The sequence below is a fragment of the Cervus canadensis genome, chromosome 12, assembly GCF_019320065.1.
Source record: "Cervus canadensis isolate Bull #8, Minnesota chromosome 12, ASM1932006v1, whole genome shotgun sequence".
NCBI lineage: Eukaryota > Metazoa > Chordata > Mammalia > Artiodactyla > Cervidae > Cervus > Cervus canadensis.
The window spans coordinates 56,908,200-56,929,668 of NC_057397.1; the positions used below are offsets into that span (position 1 = coordinate 56,908,200).

The following is a 21,469-nucleotide window of genomic DNA, read 5'->3' on the forward strand; positions in this document are numbered from 1 at the left end:
TCACTTATATGTGGGATCTAAAAAAACCAAACTCAGAGAACCCAAGAGTAGAATGGTGGTTGTCAGGGGCTGAGAAGCAGGTGGGGGGCGGGAGGGGAGCTGTGGTTCAAAAGACACAGACTTCAGTTACAAGATGTATAAGTTCTGAGGACCTGATACACAGCGCAATACTGTACAAGGAAGGGAGGTACAAATGAACTAACAAAGGAAAGAGCTTCCCTGCTGGTCCAGTGGTAAAGACTCCACCTGCCAATACAGGGAATACGGGTTTGATCCCTGGTCTGGGAAGAGTCCCTGTGCTAAGAGGCTGCTAAGCCCAGGAGCCGCCAGCTACTGAAGCCCACGCACCCATAGAGCCTGGGCTCTGCGAGGAGAAAGCCTGTGCATCACAGCTAGGGAGCAGCCGCCGCTCTCCAAAACTAGAGAAAGCCCGCTTGCAGCGATGAAGAGCCAGAGCGGCCAAAAATAAACACTAAATAGATTTAATTTTAAAAAGGAAGGAAGGAAGGAGTGAGGGAGTGAAGGAGTGACTCGGAGTGTAATGTTGAAGCTGAGCTGTGCCCTGGAACCAGTGAGTCTGTGTGGTCGGTGCCCTTAACCCATGCGCTAGTGTATCTCTGCCTGTTGTTTTTCTTCATTTGAATTGTGGTTATTGTTCAGTCACCTGGTCGTGTCCGACTCTTTGCAACCCCATGGACTGCAGCACGCCAGGCCTCCCTGTCCCTCACCACTTCCCGGAGTTTGCCCAAGTTCATGTTCATTGCATCGGTGATGCTGTCCAACCGTCTCATCCTCTGATGCCCTCTTCTTCTTCTGACCTCGATCTTTCCCAGCATCAGGGACTTTTCCAATGAGTCATCTGTTCGAATCAGAAGACCAAAATACTGGAGCTTCAGCTTCATCATCAGTCCTTCCAGTGAATATTCAGGGTTGATCTACCTTAAGATTGACTGGTTTGATATCCTTGCTGTCCAAGGGACTTTCAGGAGTCTTTTCCAGCACCACAGTTCAAAGGCATCATTTCTTTGGCATTCTGCCTTCCTTATGGCCCGGCTCCCACAACTGTACGTGAGTATTCAATCATTGTTTGAATACAACAGTTAAAAACATACTTAACCATCTTGTAATAAAAGCAGTGTAAATAATTAGTCAAAGACATTTGATATAACTTAATAGTTTTTAATCCAGTCATAATGTACCATAGTATAATATGCCAAAGAGACTAGAAGTCTCAAGGCAGATCATGCAGGGCCTTGTAGACCATGTTAATGTTAAAGGCTATCCCAGGGGCAGTGGGAAGCATTCAATTTTATGTCTTGGAGTCAAGAGGTCACACTTGTGCTTTGAAATTTCCTTCTAATTGCAATAAAGGGGTTTGTATTGGAAGAAGTAATAGCAAAACTGGGGGCATGAGGAGCAAGCCGAGGGGTAACAGTAAGGCCAGAGCACTGGAGATGGATTAGGGGAGACAGCTGAGGATTAAGGAACCATTCAGGAGTTGCCTGAACGAAGACCAGCTGGGAATCATGTGAGTCTTCTGCGAGTCTGTGTGGAACCCAGTGTCATTAGAGACACAGTTCTCCGAGACTGAGTCTAATGAAGTGGATTTTACAGTGATGAATATAGTTCTCTTGAGAAGAAAAATGTTTGAGTCGTCTCCGTTTTTCCATTTTGGCTTTTCTTTACAGCCTTCACTCTGTTTTCTTTGGATCAAAGCCATTTTCATTTCACCAGACGTGTCATTCTTTTTGCAGAAGCCATTCTAGCTCTTTTAATGCTTCAGACTTTAATTTATGGAACATCTATTCATGGCTCTCTGGATCTTTTACACAGGCAGCATCTTTGTGCAAATTCCTGGACCCGTCAAATTTGCCCAAGTGCTTGTAAATGCGTGCAGTTCAAGGAGATAAATGACTCAACTAGAAAACCAATGGCTAACCTGTTGAAACTCTCTTTGTGATTTCAGGCTGCCCTGGCAGGAGGCACCACCATGATCATTGATTTTGCTATTCCACACAAAGGCCACTCCCTCATTGAGGCCTTTGACACCTGGCGAAGCTGGGCTGATCCCAAAGTCTGCTGCGACTATAGCCTTCATGTGGCGGTGACGTGGTGGAGTGACCAGGTGAACCATGGAGGGGTCCAATTTCTTCTAGTTAGTCCTTTAGTCATTGCTCTGTGCAAAGATCAAGGAACGGGCAACATCAAAACATAAGAAACCGGTGATGTTGGTTGCTTCCTGGAACTCACAATTGGAGGGAAGACTTTTCATTGCATACTCTTTTGTACCATTTGAGTTTTGAATCCTGTGAAGTATTATCAATTGAGAAAACTAAAAAAAGAAAAAGCACATGAAGATAATAGGATAAATCCCTTATACTCATTCACAATAGTCTTTCCTAATATTTAAGTCATGAATTGAAAATACTTTAAAAGCAATTTTTAAAAGTACTGGACTTTTCAACTTCAACATCTCCAGGCACTTTTAAGGAGTCTTTTCCCACAGATTAGACTTCAGTTAGATAAATATTTTTAATATCTGGAAAAAAAACAAGAAAGGGACAGACCAGGAATGTTTTCAAGGCCTTCTCCAAGCTGTGTGCTAAGCTGATGCTCTGTTAATATCAACTCCTGGTCAGATCACTTCAAAATAGAGTTTCCACAGTCTTCTGTATCTGCTCACTATTTAGACCATGGCAGAAATAACATGACTCAGATAGAAAAGATAGTTTTGTGAGATGTTAAAATATGCTTATTTTTCCCATGAAAACATGTATGTGTACTCTGGAAGAAAGTTTTACTTGTGGTTTAAATCAATAGCATGTTTTCCACATTGGACTTAATTCAGAAATCTTTTTGCTAGAAAGGGCTCACAGGGGTGACTTTATTTGAAGTCACCATGTAACTTCTGTCCCTACTTCCTCCCAAAATTTGGGTTGTAGACACTAAGTTAATATAAAACAAGTAATCAGATAGTTCAGCAAATGTATTAGCAAGGTTTAGAGTCCAGAGAAAAAGTTAATTTTTTTCCAGAAACAGCATTCTAAATGAGGCATCTGACCTCCTTTTTGCATTTAAGGTCTTCCTGCCTTCCTCCTTCTCTCCGGCCCCTCCTTCTTTCCCTTGTCCTTTCCTCCTTTCCTCCCACTCTTGTTTTATAATATTGAGCAAAGGTGAAAATGCTTGCGCGTACCAGTGTTTCTCACATTTTAATATGTAAATAATTCACCTGGTGAATACTGTTAAAGTACAGATTATGTTTAGTGAGTGTATTCGTTTGCTAGGACTGCTTTAACAAAGAACTACAAATTTCTGGGTGGCTGAAACAACAGAAATGTACTGTCTCACAGTTTAGGAGACTCACAGCCTGAGATCGAGGTGTTGGTGCGGTTGATCCCTTCTGAGAGCTGTCAGGAATAATCTCTTTCAAGCCTCTCACCAACTTCTGGTGGTTTGTTGGCAATCTCTGGTATTCTTTGATTTGTAGGAACATCACCTGAATCTCTGCCTTTGTCTTCCCATGATGTTCTCTGTGTGTGTGTGTGTGTGTGGCTAAATCACCCCTTTTTATAAATTGAATTCAGGAAGGGCATGCCTTTTTGCCCTTCAGGAAGACTCCAGGAGAAGGGCATGGCTACCCATTGAATTATGGCCCACCCTAGTGACCTCATCTTAATTGATTACTTTGGTTAATGCCCTATTTCCAAATGTTGACCTGCTTGATAAGGAGACTAAGTGCATGCTAAGTCACTTCAGTCGTGTCCAACTCTTTGGGACCCTATGGACTCCCACCAGGCTCCTCTGTCCACGGGATTCTCCAGACAAGGATACCAGAGTGGGTTGTTATGCCCTTCTCCTGGAGTCTTCCTGAAGGGCAAGGAGACTGCTTGATATTTCTCCAGCAGAGATGGGCATATTTGAGATCAACAGAAGAATTGCAGTTCAGGGTCTACAAATATGTTGAGCCACATGCAAGTCCCCACAGGGCAAGGGAAGGGGCAGGCTTTCATAGAGGGGAGAAGGAAATTGGGAGGGCTCCAGTAAACAGAGTCCATGACTTTTCATTGTTCTGGTCCTTGCCAAGAAACAAGAGGACCCTTTCTTCTGTGTGTACATGCAGGTATGAGAGCTCCCCCTTCTGGTCTCTTGACTCTACTTAATTGAGTGAGTGAAAATCACTCAGCCGTGTCCGACTTTTTGCAACTCCATGGACTGCCAGGGTCCTCTGTCCAGGGAATTCTCCAGGCCAGAATACTGGAGTGGGTAGCCGCTCCCTTCTCCAGGGGATCTTCCCAACCCAGAGATCGAACCCAGGTCTCCTGCACTGCAGGCGGATTCTTCACCATCTGAGCCACCTTCTATTTATTAATTTTTTTATAAGTCCAAGGTGGTACTGGGCTTCCCAGGTAGTGCTAGTGGGAAAGAACTTGTCTGCCAAGACAGGCGACATAAGAAGGGCATGAGTTGCCCTTCAGGAAGACTCCAGGAGAAGGGCATAACAACCCACTCTGGTATCCTTGTCTGGAGAATCCCGTGGACAGAGGAGCCTGGTGGGAGTCCATAGGGTCCCAAAGAGTTGGACACGACTGAAGTGACTTAGCATGCATGCCCAAGGTCACATTTGGTACTGCGGTTAGGATTTCAACCTATGAATTGAGGGGGACACAGTCAACCCATAGCAGTAAGTCTGGGGTTCCGCAGTAGAGCCTGAGATTCTGCATTTCTAGTAAGCTCCCGGGTGCTGCTGCTGTTGCTCTTGAGGTCCCACACTTTTGGAATAGCAAGGTTTAAACTACTATGCCTGACTCAGATAGTGGGACTTACCCACGGACACGGATATGGGTGACAGGGATGTTTAACAAGGCCATCTGCAGAAAGGCTCTTCTACTCTGGGAGTCACTTGAGCAATGTGGGTTGTAATTGGGAAGCCCGTTGTGTGAATTTTCTAACAGTCTAAAGCATTTTTTTCCCCGCTATAAAAATAATAGACTCACGGCAGAAAATTCGAACTTATAAAAGTTTTTAAAAATGAAGCACATTATACCAAGTTCTACCCTTGCTGTTGTCACTTAATGCATCTTGAAACTCATTTCATCATGTCAGTGATGTTCACTCTCAACATTTTGGTGTTTTCTGCTCCTTTTCATTCATTATTCATCCAACAGAAAGTTTTTGAGTGGCCACTATGGACCAGGCACTGTTCTAGGATATAGCAACAGATAAACTATACAAGCTTAGCTTACATGCATGCTCAGTTGTGTCTGACTCTTTGCGACCCCATGGACTGTAGCCTGCCAGGCTCCTCTGTCCATGGGATTTTTCAGGCAAGAGCACTGGAATGGGTTGCCATTTCCTTCTCCAGGGGATCTTCCCCACCCTGGGATTGAACCCACATCTCATGTGTCTCCTGCTGGGGTAAAGACAGATTCTTTACCCCAGAGCCACCTGGGAAGCCCAAATTGTACAATGCACCTCCTCATATGGGGTGAAAATTCTAGAGGAGGAGGCAGGTCATCAACAAGTAAATATATTATATGCCAGCTGATAAAGTGCCATGGAGAAAAGTGAGAAAAATTAGTAAAAGAGTAAACAGTGATGGAAGCGAGTAACTTAACATCTGATATTGTCATTTTTAAAACTTTGCTGATACAGTGGGAAAAGATTGCTTTGCTTTATTTTGCACTTTTTAATGAGTAGGAAGGTTAACATTTTTTCCATGTTTATTAGTCATTTGAATTTACTGTTTGAACTGTAAATAACATTTTTCATCTAGAATGTTAGGGTTTTTCTTATCAAGTAGAAGCAGCAATAACTGACATTTTTGTTAACTAAGCAATAATCCTATCCTTGTTACATATTTTTTATGTTTTATTATATATATTTGTTTTATGTTATATTTATATGTGTATATTTTTTATGTGTATGTGTGTGTTTTTCAACTTGTAGAAATTCAAGCAGTTTTATTTGGTCAAATCTTCTGACTTTTCCTTTGAAGTTATTAGTCATTGTTGAGACTAAAAATGGACCTGCAAAGGCAATTACTAAACTAGTTTTGATCCTATCTTATCTCTTATCATTGGTATGATATTATGATTTATAAGAACAAATTCACATCTGGTCTTTGTCCCCATTTCTGGCACAGAGGTCCTAAAATCCTTGGAATTTCCTACATGATGAGGGCAATGAAAGGGTCTATTGTATTAAGTGAAGTGAAAGTCGCTCAGTTGTGACTGACTCTTTTCGACCCCAGGGACTGTATAGTTCATGGAATTCTCCAGGCCAGAATACTGGAGTGGGTAGCCTTTCCTTTCTGCAGGGGATCTTCCCAACTTAGGGCTCGAACCCAGGTCTCCCGCATTGCAGGCAGATTCTTTACCATCTGAGCTACAAGGAATTAAAGAGGTGATTTTTAGACACCACCTAAGGACAGGGGCTGATTGACCCAGGAGCCAACTGTGTGATTAGATGGTTAAAAATTTCAGTCCCACCCAACTGACCTCTGAGGCAGGGAGAGGGGCTGGAGCCTGGGTTAGCTGCCTGTGGCCAATGCTTTCATCAGTCTTGCCTGTGTAATGGAGCCTCCACGAAACCTAGAAGGATAGGATTTGGAGAGCTTCAAGGATGGTGACCGAGTGGAGGCTTGGGAACTCTGGCGCTCTCAGAGGACACACAAGCCCTGTGCCCTTTCCCCATTCCCTCGCCTATGAGGCACCTCTTCCATCTGATGATCTTCTGTCTCCTCTGTCATGTCCTTTTATAGTAAACCATGATCCAGTAGGTACAACGTTTCTCTGAGCTCTGTGAACCACTCCAGCAGATTAATTGAACCTGAGGAGGGGGCTGTGGAAACCTCTGATTTGTAGCTGGTTGGTCAGAAGTGCAGGTGACAACCTGGACACCCCCATAGGACTGAACTCTTAACCTGTGGAGCATGGTGCAGTCTCCAGGTAGTGTTAAAATTGAGTTGAGTTGTAAGATGCCTCCTGGCTGATGTCTGGAGACCTGCTTGGCGGTGTGAAGGAACCCCCAGTCTCCCACTCACACATTGGAATTGGTGATCAGAACCTTTGAGCTGGCAACCCAGAAGGCTCCTGGGGCTTCCCACTGGTTCAGAATCTTTCACCTCCAGGAGCTGCCAGTGGGTCAGTTCACATCTTCCACCACCTCTGTCTTCTAACTCATCCTGTGGGGTTCAGATTTGACCCCAAACCTTACTTCACATTAGCTCTGATTCCTTCTAGAGACACGACTGCTTCTGTTGCTGCCAAACGGTTGTCTTTTCATGTTCTAGAATAATTTCTTCCCACCTCAGTATCTGTTTCTCTAGATACTGAGAATTTCATATCTAAGTGTAAAAGTGAAGTATTTGGGGGAGGGAGAGTACTATTAACTCTTTCATGATTTAACTCTTTCACAGCAGTTCATCAGATGACGAAGTCTGACCCAGGGGAATGATCGATTCCTTAATTACATTTTTCTGGAGTTCAACTGATGTCCTCATTTTACTTTATTTTCTTCTGAATGCAGCGTTTTGGAGAATGCTGGTATTATCTTTAAAGGGTGACATTTTGCTGTGATTGTGGTGCCCTTTTAGGTTAAAGAAGAAATGAAAATCCTCACCCAGGATAAAGGTGTGAACTCCTTCAAGATGTTTATGGCTTATAAAGATATGTACATGGTGAGAGATGTGGAGCTGTACGAGGCCTTCTCTCGGTGCAAGGAGATCGGAGCCATTGCTCAAGTTCATGCCGAAAATGGAGACCTAATTGCGGAGGTAGGTAATTACCATTCAGAGTTTCCACAGAAGGGAAACTGCCCATGAGTTAAGGTGAAGATGACTGGCCCCAAGTAGGTAAATTCATTTAAAGTACTGGAAGAAAGGAAATTCAGGAACTAATTTTCTGCGACTTGGAAACACTTGACTCCAATTACTTGCTGTCCTTGCTCTGAGTTTTTCTGCAGGTGGTATATGCACTGGAATGAGGAGTTCCCTTTTTCAGAGCAGCCATTAGATCTCAAACAAAGTTTATTCTAAAAGCACAGATATTTTTCTTTGTGTCCCCAGCACTTTTTTTTCGTTTAAAGTATGCTCAAGCTGCTGGTTCAGAATGCCAAAGTGTGGGCATCAGCATAATCTGATGACTTAAGCAGAGCATTAGGTAGCTGTTTTAAGCCCCACTCTTTTCAGAAATAGGGTATTAAAATGTGCTCTGGAGGAATCTAGATGATATTTATTTCTCATGTTAGCTCCATCATTAATGCCCAAAGGGTACACCATCTGCAAGGTTTAAAGAGCTGCCTCTTACCCTTTATACTGGTTGGTCTTTCTCTCTCCATGGGCTCAGTTCCCATTAAAGTCAGTGAGAGAGTGGCCACATGGCCAGAAGGCGGGGGTGGTGGGTGATACGAGGAAAGCATGAGCTGCAAGCTCAAACGGACTGGGATTTAAACTGGACTCTTCCACGTCCTAGCTGTATGATACCGGGCAAGTCATTTTGACACTCTGTCTTGACTTCCTGCCTTTCTTGTAAGGAAGAAATAACACTTTTGGAGAGGAGAAATACTAGCCTAATATCATTCTGTGGGTTAGAGGAGAAGGCAGTGAAGAGTATGAATCGGTAAAGACTAGAACTAACTACACAATAGCATGAGTCATTTCAACAAGAATCTAATGTGGGGGACTGGGATTCTTCGTTTTGTTTGTTCTGAACCAATGTCTTAAATATGGACACTGCTTTTCAAAGGGGCTTCAACTGGTAGTTCAGAATCCACCTGCAATGCAGGAGACCCCGGTTCGATTCCTGGGTCTTTTCAAAGAATGTGATTAGAACAGACCTCATATCTTCTTCATCTTTTCAATCAAAATAAGTTAATTGTGAAATATGTATATGAAAAATTAACAACATGTTATCAGAGTAGCAGGGTTCCCAGATGGCTCTGTAAAGAGCCCACTTGCCAAGCAGGAGACGTGTGTTCTATCCCTGGGTTGGGCAGATCCCCTGGAAAAGGAAATGGCAACTCACTCCAGTATTCTTGCCTGGGAAATCCTATGAACAGAGAAGCCTGGTGGGCTACAGTCCATGGGGTCACAAAGAGTCAGACACAACTTAGTGACTAAACAGCAACAAATCAGACTTAGTAGATTATTTTTTCACCAAAAATGCACACTGTATACACACACGTTCACACCCATCTCAGCCAAACAGATCTAAAATAAAAACCTGGCAGTGTATTTATTTCACAACATAATGATGGGATTTGTCATTAGCAAAGCTTTCTCCCTTGTACGTTCCTGCTGTCTTTTCAGGGAGCAAAGAAGATGTTGGCGTTGGGGATAACGGGTCCCGAGGGCCATGAGCTGTGCCGTCCAGAAGCGGTGGAGGCAGAAGCCACGCTGAGGGCCATCACCATAGCCAGCGCCGTGAACTGCCCTCTCTACATCGTGCACGTGATGAGCAAGTCTGCGGCAAAGGTGGTGGCGGATGCCCGGAGAGATGGTAATTCCTGAACTGTACCCTCCCTTACGACTCGATACTGTTAGCTGAAGAGTAAGGTGAAATAATGGCAACCCCTACGAGAAAGCTGTCCATGCATTTCCATAATTTTTCTTCCTGCCTTTTTATTAGCATCCTTTCTGTTTTCCCCCAGTCTTACACAGGTCTGTCTGTTTTTGCCCTCCTTCAGTCACAAGCCCCAGCCTTCACACCACTAACTACCAGTTCTCTAGGGCTTCCTAGGTGGCGCTAGTGGTAAAGAACCCACCTGCCAATGCAGGAGATATATGAGACGTGGGTTCCATCCCTGGGCTGGGAAGATGCCCTGGAGGAGGACATGGCAACCCACTCCAGTATTCTTGCCTGGAGAATCCCAAGGACAGAGGAGCCTGGTAGGCTACAGCCTATAGGGTTGCACAGAGTCAGACCAGTTTTCTAGTGAACTTCAAAGAAACTTCCCTGTCTCTTAGGCACCTCCATTAGCCCTTCCAATACCTGAATCAGGGTCATGCAGGGCACATAGTAGGTGCTCAATACATTTCTTTTGAACCAAATTAATTTGTCTCATAGCAACTTAGGCATTGGCACAAAGGAAATAATCATCCAAATAGTGTTTTTATGATAATTATTTTAAGATTTTTTGAACAAAGATATTTTTACTCCAAATTGTTTAATTGCCTCTCTTCTATAGTTTAATTTAATATGTGGTGGTGGTGGTGGTTGAGTCACTAAGTCGTATCTGACTATTGCGATCCCGTGGACTGTAACCTGTCAAGCTCCTCTGTCCATGGGATTCTCCAGGCGAGAATGCTGGAGTGGGTTGCCATTTCCTTCTCCAGGGGATCTTCCCAACCCAGGAATCAAACCCAGGTCTTATGTAATCGTCTAAAAAGAAAGAGAAAATTTGCTTTTGGTGAGACTTAAGGAAGGAAATAATTACATTCATTGGCCAGTACTGGGAAAGGAAAGATGAAAAACAAATAAGGTGTATTTTATTCAACACTTTAGATGCTCCTGGGAGATGGTTGTGGTTTCTCTCACTTTTAGGAAACCAGATAACCAGAAAGATTTGTGTAACTCCTCCTGGCTGCATTTTTATAATAGATTTTAAAACTATGAAAATAGATTTGGCATGTCCATAATAGACACTAGGATAAATTTTTTCAACATTACTTCTTATTGCTTGAATTTCAGTAAGAATTTTGGGCAAGCTAAATGCATTTTTAAATGTAATATATCAAATTAAGAGTAACTTCAGTTTTACACAGGAATTGATAAGATCTGACTACCAGCCCACCCCTCTCTGTCTTCTCTGCACTGGGAGCAGCTCTCCTGAAACAGCCCTTCATCCCCTGAAAATGTACACTTGTGCCAAGTTTGTCTCCACTCCCTCCTTGATCAGCTTCCCAGGTGGCGCTAGTGGTAAAGAACCCACCTGCTAGTGCAGGAGACCCAGGAGACGGGGGTTCGATCCCTGGGTCGGGAAGATCCCCTGGAAGAGGAAATGACAACCCGCTCCAGTATTCTTACCTGGAGAATCCTGTGGATGTGGACAGAGGGGCCTGGTGGCTACAGTCGATAAGCTTGCAAAGTGTCGGACACGACTGAAGCGACTTAGCACGCAGGCACGCCCTCCCGGGTCAGGAAGACCTCTTCACTGTTGAGCGGGTCACTGTCTGCAGTGGTACTAAAAAGGCCGGCGACGCTGACAGCTGAAGGCCTCAGTAGCTCGGCAGCCCCACGTTCCCTGACCACTTCATTATTCCTAGCCACAGCTTCCAGACCAGTGCCCTTTCAAGGGACATTGACACAGTGGTCAAGTTCATTGCAGCTGGGGCTGCCACAGCAGGGGTGGCTGGCTCCAGGACTGGAATTAGGACTGTGTTTGGGAGTCTCGGGCTTCCCTGGGGGCTCAGATGGTAAAGAATCTGCCTGCAATGCCAGAGACCCGGGTTCGATCCCAGGTCAGGAAGATCCCCTGGAGAAGGGAATAGGAACCCACTCCAGTATTCTTGCCTGGAGAATTCCATGGACAGAGGAGCCTGGTGGGCTGCAGTCCATGGGGTTGCAAAGAGTTGGACACGACTGAGCAACTCACACTTTCTGCTTTCCTTTGGGAGCCTCATCACTGGTTATGGGAGGAGCCCTTCTCTAAAGCAGCAGCTCTTCTACGCCATTCTGTGCTTTGCCCTCTCTGAGGCCATGGGGCTCTTTTTGCCTGATGGTGGACTTTGTCATCCTCTTCGCCTTGTGAAGGAGCCGTTTCCACCTCCCATAGTTCTTTCTCTCATGTCTCTTTCTGTACTTTTCCAGGCAACCTGGGGAAAATGGCTGGCTCAGGGCTTGAAAGAAGGAAGACAAATAAATCTTGTATTCATAAGAAAAAAAGATCTTAGTACCAGCCATTTCTGGTTGCTTTTTTCTGCCATATATAACTTCAACATTAAAGAACACAGCACTTCAAAAAGAACCTTTACTTCAATTTTATTAATTGTTATAGCTTTAAATTTTGCCACCAGATGGCGCTGTTGCTAGCTCTATGAAATTGGTTTTCTCTATTTTTTGGTAAGTGGTGTACCAGGTCCTATAGCCTGTCAGTGAGGTCTGTAATGTAAAAATATGATTTAAGAAACAGCAAAGTCAGCAGAAATGGTCAATCTTAACCCACCAGCAGTCTATGATTTTGACCGTTCTGTCAGGAAACAGTTTCTGGATCCTGAGTATGTATTTTGATTTGGGATAGAATTCCATTAGCAGCAGAATAAGTCTAGGAAAGATTTTAGAATGTAAATCATAGGTAGAAAATTATTAAAATTAATTATGAATATCTTAATATTATCTAAAATATAATTTTATAATTTGAATATATAAAACGTTTACCTGGTCCAAAAGTCAAAGTGATACATTAAAAGATGTATTCTCAGAGATGTCTTGCTTCCTTCCTAGCTGCTTCATCCCACATCCCATAGTTAATTATTTCATTAACTTATTTCTGGGCTACCCTTGTAGTGTTTTTTGGTTTTGGGGTTTTTTTTTTTTTTGAAAAAGAACATACATGTCTTATTTTTCTTTTTCTCCTACTTGAAAGGTAAAATACATAGTGTTCTCTATCTTTTTTTCCTACTTGAAAATATGTCCTGAAGCTCAGCTCATGTTAGATATAGAGAGCTTCCTCACTCTTTTTCACAGGTGCAAAGCATCCCACTATATTTTTGAACTAGTCTCTAATGATGGATATTTGAGTTGTTTCCAATGATTAGCTGTTACAGATAAAACCACAGTGATGGCCTTATGCATATGTTATTTCATATATGTGGAAGGTATAGTAGTCTTCTATTACTGCTGTAACGCATTATAGCAAACGTAATGGCTTACAGCAACGTAAATTTATTATCATATTGTTCTGGAGGGTGGAAGTCTGAAAAAGGTAATACTGGGCTGAAACCAAGGTGTCAGAGGGCTATATTCCTTCCGGAGGCTCCAAGGGGAATGCTCTTCCTTCTCTAGCTTCTAGAGACCACCTACATTCCTTGGTTCCTATCTCCCTGCCTCTTCTTCATAGCCAGCTGTGGTGGGTGGAGAACATTCCTTTGTTCTGATCTCTCTTTAAGGATCCTTGGATTATATTGAATTCACCTATTTAATCCAGGATAATCTCCCTATCTGAAGATCTTTAAGATCTTTGAAGTCTCTCTGCTATGTAGGTAAAATACTCACAGGTTGTAGAGATTAGGTCATGGATATCTTTGGGGCACCATTATTCTATCTCCCATAAAAGGGTAACCTCACTAGAAACGGGACTGCTAGTTCAAATACTTTTTGGATATTGCTAAATCCCTTTGCAAGGTGGTTGTAAGTATGCAATACTTAAAATCTCAACCCAAATGCTCTAGTTGAGTCAGACGTACTGTAATAACACTTATGAAGATACTCCAACGTGCAATTGTCAGGGCCAGCAGAAGTCTAGAATAAACCAGCATGAGAGATTATTCCATCACTGGCATGTGACCTCTCACAGGTGACCAAGCGGTGTCAAACCATTCACATGGTGACCGCGTCAGCCAATCCAAGGGCAGATCCATGGGGAGTACAGAGTGACAAGAGCTGGTGGACACAGTGACCTTTTACAGTGGATTCATTTACTCCGTCCTCATTCAGTTCAGTTCAGTTCAGTCGCTCAGTCACGTCCGACTCTTTGCAACCCCATGAACCACAGCAAGCCAGGCCTCCCTGTCCATCACCAACTTCCAGAGTCCACCCAAACCCATGTCCACTGAGTCAGTGATGCCATCCAACCATCTCATCCTCTGTTGTCCCCTTCTCCTCCTGCCCTCAATCTTTTCCAGTATCAGGATCTTTCCCAATGAGTCAGCTCTTCACATGAGGTGGCCAAAGTATTGGAGTTTCAGCTTCAACATCAGTCCTTCCGATGAACACCCAGGACTAATCTCCTTTAGGATGGACTGGTTGGATCTCCTTGCAGTCCAAGGGACTCTCAAGCGTCTTCTCCAACACCACAGTTCAAAAGCATCAATTCTTCGGTGCTCAGCTTTCTTTACAGTCCAACTCTCACATCCATACATGACCACTGGAAAAACGATAGGCTTGACTAGACAGACTTTTGTTGGCAAAGTAATGTCTCTGCTTTTTAATATGCTGTCTAGATTGGTCATAACTTTCCTTCCAAGGAGTAAGCATCTTTTAATTTCATGGCTACAATCACCATCTGCAGTGATTTTGGAGCCATAATAAATAAATAAATAAATAAAGTCACTGTTTCCACTGTTTCCCCATCTATTTGCCATGAAGTGATGGGACCAGATGCCATGATCTTAGTTTTCTGAATGTTAAGCTATAAGCCAACTTTTTCACTCTCCTCTTTCACTTTCATCAAGAGGCTCTTTAGTTCTTCACTTTCTGCCATAAGGGTGGTGTCATCTGCATATCTGAGCTTATTGATATTTCTCCCGGCAATCTTAATTCCAGCTTGTGCTTCCTCCAGCCCAGCGCATTTAACTCTGCATGTAAGTTAAATAAGTAGGGTATATCTCACATAATTTCTGAATGTAAAAGGGCAATACACATCTATTCATCATTATCTTTTTTAAAAAAGGAATGATTCAGCCTTACAAATTTGTAATATGAAGATCTCCTATCAGTAAATCCTTTTGCCAGCCCATTCTGTCATCCAGGGCCTTGCCACTCAGAGTGTGGTCCCTGGAACACTACATTGACATCCCCTGAGAGCTCGTTAGAGATGCAGATCCTTGGACCTCATACCAGATGCACTGAGTTGGAATGTGCCCTTATAACTAGAACCCCAGGTGATTCATATGCATATTAAATGTGAGAATCATTGCTCCCGGAGGCACGAAAGAGATCCAGTTATTAATTGTCTCTACTGTAGTTGCCTAGAAATACAACACTCTCATTATGTTGGATTGTATTGTTACATTGCCAACTATATACCCAGAAGATAGCAACCTGAGGGTTAACGATTATAACAACCAACTTTGTTGAGTGCTTAATAAGCGCTTGGCACATATTTCAATATATCTTGTTTCAAGTTTTATTATATATTATCTCATTAATACACTCTAACATACATTATCTTTTCAAATTGTCATAACAATGCTTCAGGCAAAATTTTATCACTGTTTTGTGATTGATGAAATTGAGGACTGGGAAAGTTTGGTAAATTAAGCCCAAGTTCACTTTACTAGTAAGTGCTAAAGCTGGGATTCAAGTCTGTTCAACCCCAAAGTCCACATTTTTTATTACTCTTTACTCTGTTCAAGAAGAAATTAGTTTACAGTGTTGGGAAATACAGATGTCAAGTTTATATTTAATTGGTTTTGTTTATTGGCCTTACATTTTTAAAAACATGTTTAAAATATTATTATCATTCTGTTATTTATCATTGTTAAAAGAAAAAAATGCCAGAAATGGAAATGATGAAGACTGTATTAAGTCAGAAGTAAGCATTCTCTCTCTCAGCTCAGTCTTGGAACTAGAAATTTTTAACCACATCTATTTTTTGTTGTTGGTGGTGGTGGTTTCCTCCAAAATTCTAAACCTTAAATTTGTAAGTAGTGACTTAAAAATTTTTGACAGTATCACTTGATTCTGAGTGGTGGAAAAGGAGCAGTCTAACTTACATAAATCTTACCTCTCGCCTCCTGAGTTTTGTTAGTAGTAAATGTCACTTCAAATAATATTTCTTAAATTTATGTGTTTTGGCTAATTTTTTGTGTGGGATCTCTTTATTATCTACTGTGTTGAAAAGAAACTGAGAGGCCCAGTATTACCTTCTCTGTCTCCTCCTGACTTCTATCAGTTCCGTTATTTCTTTACATGGACGGGAGTTCCAGCATTTGTAGCTGGCTCTGTAATTGGGCTTCCCAGGTGGTGCTAGTGGTAAAGAAGCCACCTGCCAGGGCTGGAGACATGGGTTCCATCCCTGGGTCGGAAAGATCCCGTGAAGGAGGGCATGGCAACCCACTCCAGTATTCTTGCCTAGAGAATCCCCGTGGACAGAGGAGCCTGGCGGGCTACAGGCCATGGGGTCACTAAGAGCCAGACAAGACTGAGTAACTTAGCACTTTTTCCTGGATTATTTCTGTTTCTTACTGAGTCCATTTTTCAATGTGTGTGTATTTTTTTTTTTAACATCTTGGCCCTTCTTTTTATGTTGTTTTTTTCTTCTTCAAGTATCTGGTGATCCTGGGCTGTCCGTGTTCATGACTGGACAGTCCAGGTGATAGAGCAGGGAGCTGGTGTGGACTTCCTCCGCTGTTGAGCAAACTCTGCCCCCAAATGAGAGCGCCGGCAATGAGACTATGAGCTTTGTGAGTGTAAATGGGGCATGGTCACTGGTGAGCTTCGGTTTCGGGTGCTTCACTCTGGAGCACCAGCACCTTTTAGGAAGCTTAGTTCCCCGGGCAGAGGTGTGGATGGGGGCCGACGGCCCCATCTCAACCCCTTCCGCACGCTCACTGCCCTCCCCACCCCAGGAAGAATGTCCGTCATGACCCTTCTGCTCCTTTGAGTTCAGGCTGTTGGTGCCACTACCTGCCGTTATAAGCACTGCAATCCCGTCTGCTTTCTGTCTTCTGCAGTCTGTCACGACCTCTGGTCAGCCATGGTCCCTCTTTTGTTCTCAGCACAGCTCTGGATTTTGTTCATCTGTTGTACATCTTTACCAGCATTTGATGTGAGCTGGAAAGGAAGAGAGGGGAATACATGTTCAGTGAATTAACTTCCATTCAAAGCCTGACATTTCCCCTTGTTCAGACCTTGATATTTCCTTTTAGGGATCAGCACCTTCAATAAAAAGTGAAAAGCAGGTTATAGGAAAAAGAATAAAGCTTCCCCATGCAAGCCATTGAAAGCTTGAGTTGCCTTTGACAGTTGGCAAGGAATTTCAATTTCGTGTTTATTTCAAGTCTCAGTTAATCCAAATTGAGCAACTAGATCTAGGCTAGCTCCCATCCACTAGTGCAAAAATGAGGCAAGGGGGTCAGAAGGCTGTCCCTAGAGTGTTATCCTTTTCTTCCAGAAGTAGAGTCCCCCTCCGTTGCTCCATACCTCCAGTAAAAAGTTGGGTGAACCTGCTGAAATTGTACCTCGTATAGAAGTTCCCATCTGCCTACTCTCAGATCTCTTTCATTCACTGTTCACTCTTTTGTCCAAATGGTACATGTGTCACTATATGTCATTTGCTTCAATGACAGAGGTACTTTTTACTTTGGTTTGAGTAGCTTTGGTTATCCATGTTCCTTTTTTTGCCACATATTGACATATGAGATTGTTAATAGTGTTTAAAAATTATTGTTCACCTCTCCTTCCCACCTCCCAGTAGAACACGGATGCACATGAATTCAGTATTTTTCTTGTGCTTTATTTAGAATGGTGGTGATTTCTCTCTGCAGCTTACTTGATGCTCTCTTTGGTGTATATCTGTTATAATTTGTTTACCAATTAATGACTGAAATTTTCAATACTAATTTCTCTATATAACTTGTGTCAATTTGTCTTAATAAAGCTTAATTCTGTTTTACATCTGTATTCATGTCTTTTGGGTATACATATGACTCTCACTTGAACTTTTTAATAAAATGTTTTGTTTATAGTTCATAAAAAGTGAAGTTATTGGATACCTAATATATGCTTGACACTGCTCTTGGCATTCAATTTGCAAAGATGATTAAGATAATTTTGATTCTCAAGCAACTTACAATGAACTGGACTACATTATGGTTGAGTTTTTTTGTTGTTCGTTTGATTTGATTTTGGTTTCACATTGGTAGAAAGCTTTATTTTTCAGGCTTATTGCTATAAAATATAAACTTCTCTTCCAGAGAGGTTTAGATGTCCCATTTTCCATTTTATTTAAACTCTACCTTCTCCTCCTCACGTGTTCCTCTTGTGTTTGGGACTGAGGGGGAGGGAGGGCCACACAGAGGCCTCTCTCTGCCGTGTGTTCATGCTGTTCCCTGCTTGTTGGTGAGTAGAGTGAACCGAATTTCACTTACACAAGTACAATGAGCTGATGCTTGGGAACCAGTGCTTTTCCTAAGAAAAGACGGATGTGTGCCTGAGCCAAGGTGGATTTGAATCTCAGACTTCCTTTATTCTTTCCTCTGCGTGAACATCTGAACCCTCCTTGTCCTTTAAATTTAGAACATGGTGATTTACCTTATGTCTATTTGCAAACCAATTCTAGAATGCCCAGTTTAAAACATTTTAAAAAAGAGAGAGAATTGACCATAAGAAAACTAATGTTTGCTGCTGCAATAAAGTACCACAGACTGGGCGGCTTAAACAACAGAAATTAATTTCCTTACAGTTCTGGAGGCTGGAAGTTTAAGACCTACGTGTTGGCAAGGTTAGTCCCTTCTGCGGTCACTGAAGGAAGGATGTGTTCCAGACCCCTCTCCTTGGCTTGTAATGCGGGTCTGTTCCCTGTGTCTTCACACTGCCTTCCCTCGGTGTGTCTGTGTCCATATTTCCTCTTCTCACAAGAACCCATTCTTATTAAATGAGTGCTCACTTCTAACGACCTCATTTTAACCTAATCAGCTCTTTAAAGCATCATTATCTCCAAATACAGTCACATTCCGAGATACTGGGGGTTAGGACTTCAACCACTTTAACGTGTGGATTTTGACAAGGGACACGATTCAGCTTATAACATGAAGTGATTCCAGGATCCCAGGAAGATGCTAAGTACTCTCATATATGTTAATTTATTTGATCCTCACCCAAACTGCCACACTAGAGGGACACTACAATCCCATTTTGCAGATGAGCAAAACTGAGGCTCATCTTGCACAAGGTCACCAACTAAAATGAACAAAATCAGAATTTGAATCTAAATCTGTGTGATCTACTTTATTATACCCCTTCTGTGTATTTTTCTTCTCAATTTTTTTTTCTTTGTAAGTGTAATGTTTTGAATCTGAAGTCCAGTAAGGTTCTACTCTGTCTTTCAAGCTGGGAAATTTTTTTTTTCATGACAGTGTTTGGTCTTCTGTTTAGTAACCAATGCTTCCACTCTTGGGCACCTATGCCAGCTTTTCTGCATCTTTCAACCTTTTCTAAAAGATGCTATGAGTTGATTAAATGCAGCTCCCAAATGCAGACAAGATGTTAATGTCTGCTCTCTCACTTTCATTTAATAAACAGTTATTTTATTAGGGTTGTCTGGTCAGGGATGGGGGCAGTTTGGGTTGATTTGACATGTTTCATTATTTAGAAATCTTAAGAATCTCTCAGAGAGCAGAACTCCTTCAACTGGGAGATTGCATCATAAGTGCAGATTCTTTGTTGGTTTTGAGCCAAAGGATGGAGAAAGGAGAGAACATGCATGGGGAGGCAGGGTACAACATACTGTGAAACTTGCTGAGACAGTGGGAGGACATTAATGATGGAGATGTACTATCTCCCAAGGGTTGTTGAAACCATCTGGTCTTGAATATAATCAAGAGAGAACAGATCTAAGACTTCTCATTACCAACCTGTTAAGTATAGTAAATCAAACCAGTAAGTGAAATTGGAAAATCGCTTAACCAAGTCCACAGATCTTATGGTTGACTTTTGAAAATATATGCTCTTTACCAAGAAATGAAAAATAATACTTTTCCCTACTAACATAGTGCCTATGTGTAGTATGTTATCAGTGTACTAGGGTTCTATAATTCTCATGGACCACTTACTACTCCTGTGTCATGGACAATTTTTTCAATTTTTATGTGGTCTATTTTTAAAGTCTTTATTAAATTTGTTACAATATTACTTCTGCTTTATGTTTTGGTTTTTTGGCCATGACTCATGTGGAATCTTAGCTCCCTGACCAAGGATTGAACCTGTACCCCCTGCATTGGAAACACTGGGCTGCCAGGGAAGTCCTGAATGTGTTTCTTTATCTGTCAAACCAGTGTTTGGGTTTCCATGAAGGTCAAATAAGATATATGATCTTGAAGCTACATCTGCAAACTCCAGAGTGCTATACATCAGTTATATTTTTTATTACTACTTTATTTTTGGCCCCCAAATAAAAGAACCCACCATTATGCTGAATTATCTAGTTTAATTCTTCAATTTATAGATTACCTAGGCCCCTTGTTTTCTTGTCATTGCTTTCCTGCTGTTTAGTCTTTTGAAAGTGTCTTAGAACCATTGTGAAATACAGGAAAGGGTAGTTAAGAATTTTTACTTTTTTTTTTTTTAACTATTTACAGATACTTAACGGGGAGTCAGTTGAAAATAGCCCTATTAATGGAGAGTTTGTAAAGTGGCACATCACATTTTAAAGGTGCTAAGCCCTTCCAAGGAAATTGCCTGTCATCTGGTTTCAAAACGACTCTGGCAGACTCCTGGTAGATGCTGACACTTTTAATTTTTCCAGAGAGCTATTAAAATTGTAGAACTTTTGGAACTATATTCCCATACCCCCTTGATGGGCCAAATGATCGAATAGAACGTGTGATAAGAATCTTTCCTCTGTGATGAAGCACCATGAAAAATCCTGAGTTGGCAACTTGTAAAGTTATTGCAGATCAAGTATCTGAGTTTCTCATTGTCTAAACTATCCATAAAGAGTTCTCTTGGACTAGGAAGGTCTATTTGTACCTGCAAATAAAATACCATGTCTGTCCTGTTATCTCTCCAATAAAGAGTGCATTACCTCTTAGTCTGGGGCTTCCCCAGTGGCAGTAAAGAATCTGCCTGCAGTGCAGTGCAGGAGACACGGGAGATTTGGGTTCGATCCCTGGTTCAGGAAGATCCCCTGGAGAAGGAAATGGCAACCCGCTCCAGTATTTTTGCCTTGAGAATTCCATGTAGACAGGAGCCTGGAAGGCTACAGTACATGGGGTTGCTAGAGAGTCGGACACGACTTAGCAACTAAACAACAGAAAGTTCTTGGAGGATAAATTTCATTGACCGTGGTTTGATACTGGGTTAGTTAAGAGGCAAAGTCGGTTAGGCTTCAAGTAGCTTTGCTTTCAGGGTTTTTCAAATTCCTAGGCTCACTGGAGGAAGATGGCTTGTTTGGGGGAGAAATGAGCTGTGTGATAATAGGCTGCTACGTCCCAATTCAGCACGACTCGGGCAGCTGGTGGCTATCCACTGTCAGAACGCTCTGCGGAAATCAGTGGATTTCAGCTGTATATCAGGGTTTTAACTAAGGTCTGGCATCTGGTTAGCCAGAGTGAAGTAACTGAGATGCCAGCCTCTTTCTTCTGTTTATTCTCCTTCAAGAGAGCTTGGATGTGATCAGGTGGATGCCGGTGAATCTATTACAGTGCTGACAAACGCTAATCAGAGATAGGCTCCTGATTTTAAATTTAAATTCACTACGTGCTATTAACTTCTCTAACATTGTGTGCTTTTGATAGTCTCATTTGCATGATTTTATAAATATGCATTTCTGGCTACAATTTTATTATCTGAGTGTTCTTTTATTTAACATG

At 42.2% G+C, this 21,469-nt stretch overlaps 1 protein-coding gene across 5 annotated transcripts in view; it reads left to right on the forward strand.

Moving 5' to 3' along the window:
- Positions 1-21,469, forward strand: part of DPYS (dihydropyrimidinase) — a 121,236-nt gene that overhangs the window by 24,436 nt on the left and 75,331 nt on the right. For 3 of the 5 annotated variants that reach the window (XM_043483691.1, XM_043483690.1, XM_043483689.1), the window contains exons 2-4: positions 1,967-2,125; positions 7,595-7,774; positions 9,308-9,497. In XM_043483691.1, the coding sequence (XP_043339626.1) occupies positions 1,967-2,125; positions 7,595-7,774; positions 9,308-9,497 (529 nt within the window). Of the gene's footprint in view, positions 1-935; positions 1,069-1,966; positions 2,126-7,594; positions 7,775-9,307; positions 9,498-21,469 lie in introns of those variants that run through there. The other 2 variants (XM_043483693.1, XM_043483692.1) reach the window with 2 other exon arrangements.